The sequence below is a fragment of the Pelecanus crispus genome, chromosome 7 (assembly GCF_030463565.1).
Source record: "Pelecanus crispus isolate bPelCri1 chromosome 7, bPelCri1.pri, whole genome shotgun sequence".
NCBI lineage: Eukaryota > Metazoa > Chordata > Aves > Pelecaniformes > Pelecanidae > Pelecanus > Pelecanus crispus.
In genome coordinates, this window is record NC_134649.1 from 31,527,100 (window position 1) to 31,538,545 (window position 11,446).

An 11,446-nucleotide genomic window follows, 5' to 3' on the forward strand; every position below is an offset into this window, starting at 1 on the left:
TTGTGAGATCATATATATCCCATCACACCCTCTGGTAAACTGCTGCTACACTTACTTATGCTGTTTATACACATTTCGTTGCTATTTGGCTAGGTTGGACCTCTAAACTCCAGATTTTGGGTTGCCTTTGTCAGCCATGGTGACGATCTTTACCACCCAGTGCCAGAAGTCAGGTTGGATGTCATACCATCACTTCTCATCTCAAGCCAAACCATGACACTTAAAAAAAAAAAAAAAAAAAAAAGAGAAAACAAAACAAAATAAAAATTGCATTCAGGCACAGCTTTTCTTGACTTGGTGGATGATGTTCCTCTGCCTCTGTGGAGCTCAGCATGGGCAGGGAGCTGCTGTCTCCTGCCCCATCAACCCGCTCTCCCCCATCTGTTAACGAGGCCAGGGTCTATCTTCGATATCAAACACACATTAGTAAGATATAAAAAGGCCAAGGGTCAGTGAGATACCATCACCAGTATACTTAAGTCACCTTTGACATTAAATATGAGCAGCGTACGGGTCAGGAGCCCCCCAGGGAACATGCCTTCCAGCCTCACTGTAAAGCACAGGCCAGCATTAATAGGATGCAGTGAACTGCTCCCTCTTGTAGGCTCCTAAATAACTCATCTGAGGTGCTGGATGTTCTCGGCAAGGGACCAGCTCACTGTATTTATAAAAACTTTTCAGTGTCAGTGACATGAAAAGCAGTCTGGTGTGCCCGGTGATGACTGACAGGCTGCACAGCAGTGCTTCGGGGTCACGCCAAAGCTCAGCACCTCCAGGCACTAAAAAAGACCAAAAAAACCGGTTCATAAGAACAGTCGTGCCCATGGATTGATGCAAAAATAACAAATCTGTCATTCAAACAGACATTTGAAAACACAGTGATGGCTCAACAGTGACGATCTCAATCTCAAGAAAATATATGCAACACTCATAACAGTTTACGATGTGTGGGACCAGGATGACCATCAGCACTTGCTGTCACTCACCAGCCGAAAAAAATCTGAGCAGCATCCAGGAGCAGCGGCGCTCATCACCAAAGGCAATGTGACAATCTTATTTCCACATTTAGTGAAAAAGCACAACGTCATTGCTGTGGAGCCCGTTTCACCTACCAAGCTACCTGGTTTTTGGAAATGCTGTTTGCACCCTGACTGCCTGTCACATCCTTCCGAAGGTGGATCTCATATGCTAGGAAATGAGTCTGATATTGCAACAGGATTACTAGAAAAACATCCTTGACCGATGGTGTGCCATAGTGCCAGCCGCAGCCAGGGAATCAGTGAAGAGGGCTGCACAGAGAGGCAAGGTTTGCGGCAGGCAGGCTGTATTTTTCTGGCAGGTAGGTGTCCAGGTGCACATCGGATATTCCCCAAACTGGTATAAACTGCAGAAAATATGCCATGGCACTGAATACCTGATTGCACTGAATTGGAAACATGATGGGAAGCATCAAATGCGTGCTCAATTCACAGAGCAAAGAAACAGCTTTATTCAGTCGCACTGGAGAGGCAGAAGCCAGCCCATCATGCCGCCCGGCATGACCCACAGTGTGGAGGGACCCACAGCGTGGAGCAGTGGATGTGGTCACCTGAGCTGCGGCACAGCTCCCAAACATCAGCAGAAGAGGCTGACCACCGGTACTAGGGATTTCGGGGCACAGAAAGTGGCCCTGCCACAGCTGCAGCTGCGCAAGAAGGAGCCAAAGAGTCCTCCAACTTTTCAACCAGCATGAGCCAACAGAGAGAGGGAAATCAACCCTTCCAAATTCTTCCGCATCCTTCTTCCTGAGCAGAAGCAGACAGCGAAGGTACATCCAGGAACCCCTCACGCAGCAAAAGCGAAGGGTAAGGAGGCATGCCTCCAGCACAACATCCAGGTTGGTTTCAGCAGTGAGAAACCCCAACCTGTGAAGCAGATTGCAAATCTGTGTATTTGTTTTGGAAATAAAGGCATTAGTATTTGATGCCAAACATTCTGAATATTGATGAGCACGTTCACAGAAGAGATTCTGGAGTTACTTAAGCACCCAGAATTGTGCCATCTAAATTCAGTGGCCTAACGGCTGCTGTCAGAGCTATCAAAAGTATGTAAAATACCGCTTGCTAAAGGGAAGGCACTTTGCAACTGACACCGCCTGCCCATCACGGGAGAGAAAGACGAATTGAAGCCCATGGGATATTTAACACAGCAAATATTTTGACTTGATCCATCAAGCAAGCCATTTTGTACTCCCTCCTTTTACCTTTTATTTTGCTCACACAAGGTTTATAAGCTTGAAACATTGCATATCTGTTCTTCCCCTCCTTGCTTAAACACAGCGTCAGTTCCCTCCTGACCCTCCAAATCTCTTATACCAAATAAACTTAAGCGCAGGTGCATGGCAGGCTTTTCCAGAGTGCCAGTCCGCAGTTCAGCAAAAGGCCAGGGAAAAGGTAGTTTAATATTTGAGGAGGAGGTTTTCCAGCAATGCTTCTGACAGCAATGTCTCTGCACAGTCCTGCTTAGGGCTCGGTCTCTTTGGGGACAGCAGTGAATGGAAACAAATAAGGAGCTGGCTCTCCAGACAAGTGCGAGCCCTGTCCACAGCCTGGTTTTCCATCACACAGTCTTATTTTCTTTCTAGCACAGTCATATGAAAATGGACATTAACTGCTCATTTCTGCAAGCTTGTGAAAAGTGCCCATTTAAAAAGAAATGGGCAAACTTGATTTTTTTTTTTAAATTACTTTTATGTATATACTTATTACCTATTATTGCTATGGTACTTATAGCAAGAAAACAAGCCAATACCCAGCAAATGCAAGTGAGCTACCAAAAGGACAGAATGGAGCATCTGAACTGCACTAATGTTTTTTCCAAACTTGAGCTATTTTTCCCTAATTTGGAGGAGTGCTTCTTTCAATCCTCTTTCTACTACACCTACTGTACCTGATTTTTTTACTTCAAGCTCCACTGCCTGCCAAATGAGTTGATGCTAAATGTGTAGCAGGGTAAACAGAATCAACACTTGACTTGCCATTTCAAGCCAAGTGAAGGGTTCAGGTGAGTGCTCACAGCACACACCAGAGTTGCTACCACTCAGTACTGGAAATTTCCCTTCTTGGTCACTTCAAGACCTTCAACTTGCAGTAAGCCTACCTGGAGACTTGAGAAATTCTGGGGTGTTCAGTAAAGCGGCTTCTTTATCATGGAAAGCAAAGGTCCCAGTGGTTTCTGCTGTGGGAGAAAGCTTCCTCCCGACCTTGAAGCCCAGCAGCCAGCCCAGCTGTTTGCAACACACATCTCCCAGGCTCCAGAGGAACAGTGATGCTAAAAGCACCGCTGCTTTCACCGACAGCCCGGGTATTTGTGGCCAGTCCTCAACGCTTCCCAGGAGACCGACCCTCTTCCCCTCCCCTGTCTTTCAGCCTTAGCTCATGCACCCAGGCATCAAAAAAAGTCTTTTACGAGCTCCATGGCTGAGCAGCAGACAGACCGAAAACCTGAATGAATTGGGCATAAATCAGGCACAGACAAATATGATCAGAAGCAGCAATAAAGTCTCTCTTCAGGATACCAGGAAAACCAGCCACTTAAAGCGCCATGCCCCAAGCTATGTTTCTAAACTTGGGATCGTCCCTGCTCTGCCATCCAACCCCTTTTCATCAATCCATCAAGCTGCACCGTAAAATGAGCTTGTCCCTTGTGCTTAGGGGGTCTCTTTGGAGGAGCAGACCAGGATTCCACTGCCAGGCAGCTGGGAAGTTTTCAGTCCGAATGCATCCGCAACCAACCTGCATTCCTTTGATCCTACAGGTTAATAATGATCCATCTTTTCATCTCCTCTCAGGCAACAGAGGCTCTGTTTGTACGGGCAGACTAACAGCAACCCCTCCCTCCCTCCTCTGATTCTGCATCACCTTCCCCGAGTACCAGAGCTGGGCACAACCCCCTCGGTAAGATTTTAGCAGCGCCTTGCACAAGGGTAAGGTCTTGCCATCTGTGCTGAAAATACCTCGCCTGATGCAATCCTGCACCGCGTTTGCCTTTTTCAGAGCTGCACCCCGCTGGCAGAGCCTGACCGAGCACCGCATGCATCTTCCCTTCATCCTCCAGCACCTCCGCTCCCCGGCTCCGCCACGCCTCACCCAAAGCACACAAGCAGAAAATCAAAGTTTATAAATATCGGTAGATGTTGCAACTCGGCGAGAAGACGTTACTTCTATAGGATGTTTTCTATTCTCTTAAGTCTCCACAGTGTACGCACAGTTTCTTGAAAACAATTATTATGATTTTAAACACAAGACCCCAAAATCCAGCATATCACATATAAGGTGTTCAGACTATTTCCTTGTATAATGCAAAGCAAGTTGTCAAAAATTACACAGAAAAGTAATATTACTACAGTTTTCATTGGCTTGCATACAGATTTGGGTTACTTAATTCAGAGAAAAAAATAATTGCCCAGATATTGAGACAAATTCACTTTCCTTTCCCTTGTCACTTGGGATTTCTGGAGTGGCACTTTTTGCACCGCACACCCACTGCTTGGTCAGCACAAGCCATGCTTTGCTAAACCTTTTACATCTGGTCTGTCTTAGGTGCCCGCTCCTGCATCTCACAAAGATGACTTTATTCTTGAGGCCTGTTTTTTCCTTCATTTCCACTTTCTTACCTTGAATTAAAATCCCTCAGCGTTATCTCAGCTCCCCACACCCCTCCCACACTCAGTTTTTAAACACTGGTACAGATCAGCTTCTTCCCCATCCCACTGCCGCTCCACAGCAGCCTTTGCCACCAGCCCGCAGAGCCCCGCACAGCCCGCCTCTTTAATTGCGTTAATTAATTGCAAGGGAGGGCAGCTCCCCAGCAGCAGCTCCCCAGGAGGGGCAGGAGCATCAGCTCAGCGTGCGAGGGCTCCGGCACGGCTGGCAAAACCAACCTGGTGTTTCTGGCAGGAGAGGAGCAAGGATGGCCAGCGCTGCAGGACTGTGCTCCTCCACCCTGCCAGCCCCATGTGCTCCGGGACCCCCAAAGCTCCTGGGACCCCCAGCCCCGGTACCCAACAGCAAACGCAGACCCTGGGCAGCAATGGGGGAGCCCTGTGGCAGCACCAAAACCAGACAGACGGCAGATCTGCACAGCTCCCTTGGCTGATCTTGTTACGCCAGCCTAAATAGCCATGTGGGTATTTAATTTTAAATTGTTACGAGCAGCGTATGAACAAGTTCTTGCCAGCAGAGTCTGAAGCAGAGGGATCGGTGACTCTTTAGGAAGGGGAACTGGAAAAACATAAAGGGAAGCAGGCACGATTTCGCTCAGGGGTATTTTTTCATGCTCCCTGTGTAAAAGCTAACAGAGATTTTACAAAGGAAAGCCTGCCCGCATCTCAGCCACCCTGTAGGATCCCTGAATCCTGTCTGGATGTTAAGGTGCAGCCTGCAAGCAGTGATTACAGCCCGCTGGCTGGGAGCGAGAGGAAAGCACCACCAGGCGAGACCACAGCCTCCCGTTTGGGCTCCCGCTTGCATTTTCCCTGTTCGAAGTTAATGCGACTGGCAACACAAACAGAGCTCATCGCTGCACAGGCGAGGCAGGGAGCCCGAAACACCGCTGCCTCGGCCACGCGCCGCCGGCAAACTGCCCGCCGAGGCCCCCGCAACCCTCCGCGCAACTTTCTGCTCCTTACGTTTATTTTTCCAGATAGGATGATATTTTAGGATCAGCTTTTTTTTAATGGAATATCTCCCATCCCATGCCCACTTCTGAGGCATCTCCTTCCTGGCCAGCGCTGCCTGGCAGAGGGAGAGCGGCTCGGCATGGTTCCCCGCGCGGTTTTGCACCGATGACTCCTGGCAGGGCTGCATGTCCCTTCTGTTACGTAATGACCTTTCCCGTTTGGTGCCGGCTTCGGTTGGGGTGCCCATGTTCGGGGTGCCCGTATTCGAGGTGGCCATGTTCAGGGTGGCCATGTTTGGGGCACTCGCATGCCCCGGTGCTGTCAGCTGCGTGCTGCCAGGCACCGTCCCCCCGCCCTGACCAGACCCCCCAGCCGGGGGTCCCCAACCCCAAACCACATCCCTCTCTACTCCAAACCCTGCTCCCCCTGTGGCCACCCTGTCCCTTGCTGCTGGACCCCTGCCCGCCGGGCAGCACCCACCTTTCTCCTGCCTCCCAAAACACTGCACTCCTCACTGAGGGCATGCCATCCCTCTCCCGCACCCAGCCCCGAGCTGCACCCTTGCCTTCACCCAGCACCCATGGGTGTCCGCAAGATGCCAGCTCCCCTGGGGCTGCACCCACCTGCAGTGACGTGCCTTGGGTGCCTCTGTCTTCTCCATAAGCCCCATCCACCTCCCTTGCGTGCCCGCACCCCCTGCCTTCTCCCTGCCTACCTGCACCCCACACAGCTGCACCCTAGTCTCCCATCGGTTTGCACCCCTTGCACACCCCTCTCTTATCCCGCCAGCCTGCACTTGCCTGCACGCTCCCCACAGACCTGCACCCAAGCGGCAGCTCCTGCCTGCGTGCCCCCCAGCCACCCCCTGCGCTCCAACCTGCTCCCTGCGACCCGCACACCTGCAACCAGTGCGCCTGCACCCGCCACGCCCAAAACACTCGCGCCCCAAACCCCGACACCCACTGCACTGGCACCCAGCTCTGCCCCGCACACCCGCATCTGCTCGCGCCCCAGGCGCCTGCACCCCATGCACCCGCACCCTGCCCGCACCCCACGCCCCAACCCTGCACCCACCCACGACCCTACAGCCCATCTGCTCCCGCACCCCACGCGCCCCCGCCCCGCCTGCTCCTGCGCCCACGCCCCCCGCACTTGCACGCCGCCCGCCTGCCCCCCGTCCGCTCCGGCGCCCCACGCCCCCCGCACCCTGCCTGCTCCTGCCCATACGCCCCACGCCGCCCGCCCCGGCACATCTGCCCCCCGCGCCCCCCGCGCTCTGACCTGGGCCCGGGCGCGCTGCCCGGGAGCTGTCCGCCGCCGCCCGGTGCTGAAGGCGGCTTGGCGGCGGCGGGCGGCGGCGGGGCGCCGGCGGCGGCGGCGGCGGCGGGCGGCAGCTGCCCCTCGTCGCCGCCGCCCTCCAGGCTGGCCTCGTTGCCCATGGCGGGCCGGGCGGGACCGCTCCCTCAGCGCAGCGCCGCCTCCGCCGCCATCAGCCCCGCGCCGCCATCGCCGCCTGCCCCGCCGCCCCGCGCATGCGCCGCCCCGCGCCCGCCCGCGCCGCGGGCACGCGCGCCGCCCGGCCAATCGCCGCCCGCCGCCCCGCCCCCCATCCTCCCCCGCCCCCCGCCGGCACGTGCCCCCCACCCCGCGGGCGTGCGGCGGGGCAGCCAATGGCGGCGCGAGGCGGCGGCGGGCGCGCGGGAGCGCCCCGCCCCGCCAAGCCCACCGGCCAATCAGTGCTCTGCAGCGCCCGCGCCCGCCAGGCGGCGCCCCGCGAGCTCACACCCGGACAGCCAATGAGCATCCGGGCTCCCGTGAGGTCACACCCCGGTGGCCAATGAGCGCTCACTCCCACATGAGGTTACACCCTGACAGCCAATGACCACCCAGTCGCCCATGAGGTCACAGACTGCTGCAGGATGTCACACACTACCAACCAATGAGCATCCCCCTTCCCTATGAAGTCATGCGCTGCCCCAGGATGTCACACCCTACCAGCCAAGGAGTGTCCAATGTCCTTGTGAGGTCATGGACTGCCTTGGGATGTCACACCCTGCCAGCCAATGATTGTTCTGCTCCCTGTAAGGTCACAGGCAGCCCTGTGATGTCACACAGTACTAGCCACTGAGCACCCTGCTACCTCATGAGGTCATGGGTTGTCCTAGGAAGTCACTCACAGCCAAGCAATGAGCATGTGGCTCCCTCTGAGGTCACAGGCTCCCCAATAAGGTCACACAGTGCCCAGTGGGTAAGAACACTGGCTCCGATGTGAGGTCATGTGCTCTCTGATGAGGTGGTAGAGCCCTTAGCTGACAACACCCAGTCCCCCCACAAGGTCACAGAGGGCTCAGCTGGTGATCATTATTGCTGTTCTATGATGTCACAGGGACCAACCTGTGAGATCACCCGCTCTCCCTAATGTCTGGGGTCAGCCAGCGAGCACCCAGCTTCCCCAGGGAGGTCATGGGAAGCCCAGCCAACCAGTATCCCCTTTCCCCATTAGGTCACACAGTGCTCACCCAACAGCCGTGCCCTCTCTGCATGCAGTCACAGGCTGCCTTATGAGGTCACAGAGCACGGGTGCCTTTGGGAGAGCGCCCAGCCCAGCCAGGGGCTCCCGCCAGGACAGCACAATTACACCTCACCCAGATCCCGCCCGTAGTTAATGAGAGGAGGCAGTAATTAAAGCTCCCATTACCAGCAGGGCACGGCTCCTGCGGGAGGCAGGCGGGGGGACAGGGAAACTCCTCCCGCCACCCCCCGGTGTCGTGGGGTGGGTGGGGAAGGGGCTGCAGCCCAGAGGCCACCCCGAGGGGCTCAGCCCCCCTGCCCGACATGCCATGGGCTGGCCCCGGCTGCCCGGCCCCTGCTGCCACCCCGCAGCCTCTCGCCCCCTCTCCTGCGGCAGCCCCCGCCCCGCTGCAGGGCCAGGCCGGGCAGGGGGAGCAGAGGACGGACACCCACCCCCCGGGGGACCCCCGGCTCCCCGCCGCGGCAGGGACAGCGCGCTGCCACCCCACACCGCACCCCCAGCCCCGCAGGAGCCGGGATGCTGCTCCCAGCGTTTAACACCAGCTCAAGCCGCGGCAGCAGATGCTTTTTATGGGCTGTGAGTCAACGCACGCTACGCTAAATCCTAAAATAAACGTGAAACTGGGTCCGGTCTCACCTCTGATTCCACAGAAATAGAAACTAGCTCCAACGTGCCCCTGGGAGATGGCACCTCTGCCCCTTCTCCACCAGCTTTCACGCCCTAGGGAGCAGCCATGCCCGCGGCTGGGGCTCACTGCAGGCCCGCTCGGGGCCAGGCATAAGGTGTGAAGCATGTAATATAAGGAAGAATGGGGCTTTTGAGGAGCTGAAATCATCACCGAGCAAGAGCAAAAAGACTCAAGTTCTGGGCAGGGGCAACATGTTAAGTGCAATAAAACTGAACAAAAACACATCAGAAGCAACTTCCAAAGGCAGCAAGTACAGAGGAAGCTGGAGAGTGCAGGAATGGATGAAAGGCGATCAGGACTGACAAGATGGCCAGAACAGGAAAAAAAAAAAAAAAAAACCACCAACCCACACCCAACAGTTTTGTGTTAGTTGTTTTTGTTGTTTGGTTGTTTTTTCTCCTAAAACCAGAAGACTCAAAACATCCACCTTAGACTCTCAGCAGAGGTTTGAGCAGCTACCAGCAGCTGGCTGCCCAGCCAAGGCACGCAAGCCCTGGCTGAAACTTGCCTTGGTGCCAAAACCTAGGAAAGCAGTTCAGGCGATGTCAGCTTGCAAGATCGTGGGAGATGGAGGAAAACACCACCCAGGCACGCAGCAGGCAGAGCCAACACCAAGCAACATCAAAACCGCAGTCTGAGCAGAACATTTTGGCCCAGGATGAGTTTATTTTCAAATAGCAATCAGATTAAAGTAATGGGGGGGCAACAGACCCATCAGAAGTCAAACACAAAGATGCCAGCTCATGCAGGCACTGCCATCCATGCTGGAGGGGACACTGGGCTATGCAGCCCGTGGGGCTGAGCTTTGCAGGCAGGTTGGACATGGACCCAGGGCCATAGCTGAGCAGGGGACAGGACTGGCTTGATCAGATGCAAATACTTTCCCCCTGGCTCTGACGGATCCCCAAACCAGGGCTAGAGCAGGACAGCCCCAAAAGCCCTTCTCAATCCCTCCACCACAGGCTGGGACCAGCTCTACCCTTTATGGGTAGACACGTCACCAGCTCTCCAGCACCCCAACATGGAAGCCCACGTCCCTCACCAGCCATGCACCCAGACCTTCACTACCACCTTCTTAAGAGGGTCTCCCTGAACTTGCTCCAAGCCAGAGAGATCTAGAGCAAGTCTGTCACTTTTTTTTTTTAAACATACACAGGGTACCTACCTTGAAGGGACAAGGGCACCACACAAGAGGGTCAGTAAAATGCTCACTGCAGACCCTCTCTCAAGCTTCTCTTCTCCAGAATTAACTCTGCTTAAGTTCCCCCTCCCTTCCCCCCAAGCTCATTTCCCAGCCCTCTGAACCCTCTTCTCCTGCTCCTCCAGACTCTCCACCCACTCCAGGTCATGCAGCAGTCAGCCCCAAGTGATGCAGGCAAGACACAGCTCATGCTCTGCAGCCATTTGCCTTGTTCACTGCCCTGGGGATCAGCACCACTTCATCACTGCTTCACCCCACCACAGCCCTTCCCTGCAGCAGGGGCCCATCTCCCCAGAGCTAGCACCAAAGGTTTCAGAAGGGTCAGGCACATCCATCACCCCCATGCCCAGCACCTGAGCTCAGCCCTCCACCCTGAGCTGCACTAGGGAGGAAACCATTCAGAAGCCAGTTGTGTTAACAAGTGTGCATGGCAGTATATTTTATTCCCTAAAATCATGTTTTTAGCCAGTCCAGGTACTGAGGCTTCCAGCCTGAAGCAGCTGGAAATAGGAAACATCAGATGCGTACAGTACAGGCTGCTGTAGTGAGGTACCTCACCAAGTCTGAAGCAGGGCTGTTCAAGCTGCAAGGAACAGCCATGGGGCAATGGGGGATCTCCTGTCCCATGTCTCCAAGCTGAAGAACCCCAGACAGGTTCAGCCCCATCAGTCTCCCCCTCCCCTGAAGGGAGCCATTCTTCAGCACTTCAGGCCATTCCAAACCTTCAAATCACTAGGCAGACCAGTTACAAAAGAACAAAAAACCCTACAAACTCATTAAAAAACCCAGATATTAATAAACGAGTTTCACAGCAACATGTGCCAAGAACAGAGGTCACATCAGCACACCAATCTCCCTGTTTCCAAGCAGGACAGCAGGTCACCCTCAACACCTTCCTCCCCAAGTCAGCGATTTCAGTGCCAAGCCTACAAACTCATAGTGGGCTTCCTGGCCCAAACCAGGGCAAGGCAGAGGATCCCCCAGGCTTGCCTGTGGGTCTCCCCAACTCACACAGGCCCTGCAACAGAGGGAAGCTGATCAATTTGATGATGAACATGAAGACACCCTGCAACAATGTGGGCCAGGGCTGCTCTGCCCTGTGTACATTTCTCCCTCCAGGAAACTTTGAACTATTTACACCAGGCATTGAGCTGGTCCAGGTCCCTTCTCCCTGCTCTCATGCCACCCTTCCCACATCTCTAGCTTGCGGCTGCATCCAAGAAATGCAGATCCACCTGATGTCACAGCACCCAACAGCAGCAGCAACTGTAGAGCTCTGAGCAGGCCAGAAGATGAGAAAACCCTGTTTATTCTGCATGAAAATAGGAGGAAGGAGGGGTAAAATGGGATAAATCAGTCCAAGCA

At 54.7% G+C, this 11,446-nt stretch overlaps 1 protein-coding gene across 1 annotated transcript in view; it reads right to left on the minus strand.

The window, feature by feature from the left end:
* Positions 1–7,098, minus strand: part of BSN (bassoon presynaptic cytomatrix protein) — a 95,776-nt gene extending 88,678 nt beyond the window's left edge. Inside the window, exon 1 of the mRNA XM_075714188.1 lies at positions 6,941–7,098. Within this exon, the coding sequence (XP_075570303.1) occupies positions 6,941–7,098 (158 nt within the window). The remainder of the gene's footprint in view (positions 1–6,940) is intronic.
* Between the last annotated feature and the right edge of the window lie 4,348 nt (positions 7,099–11,446).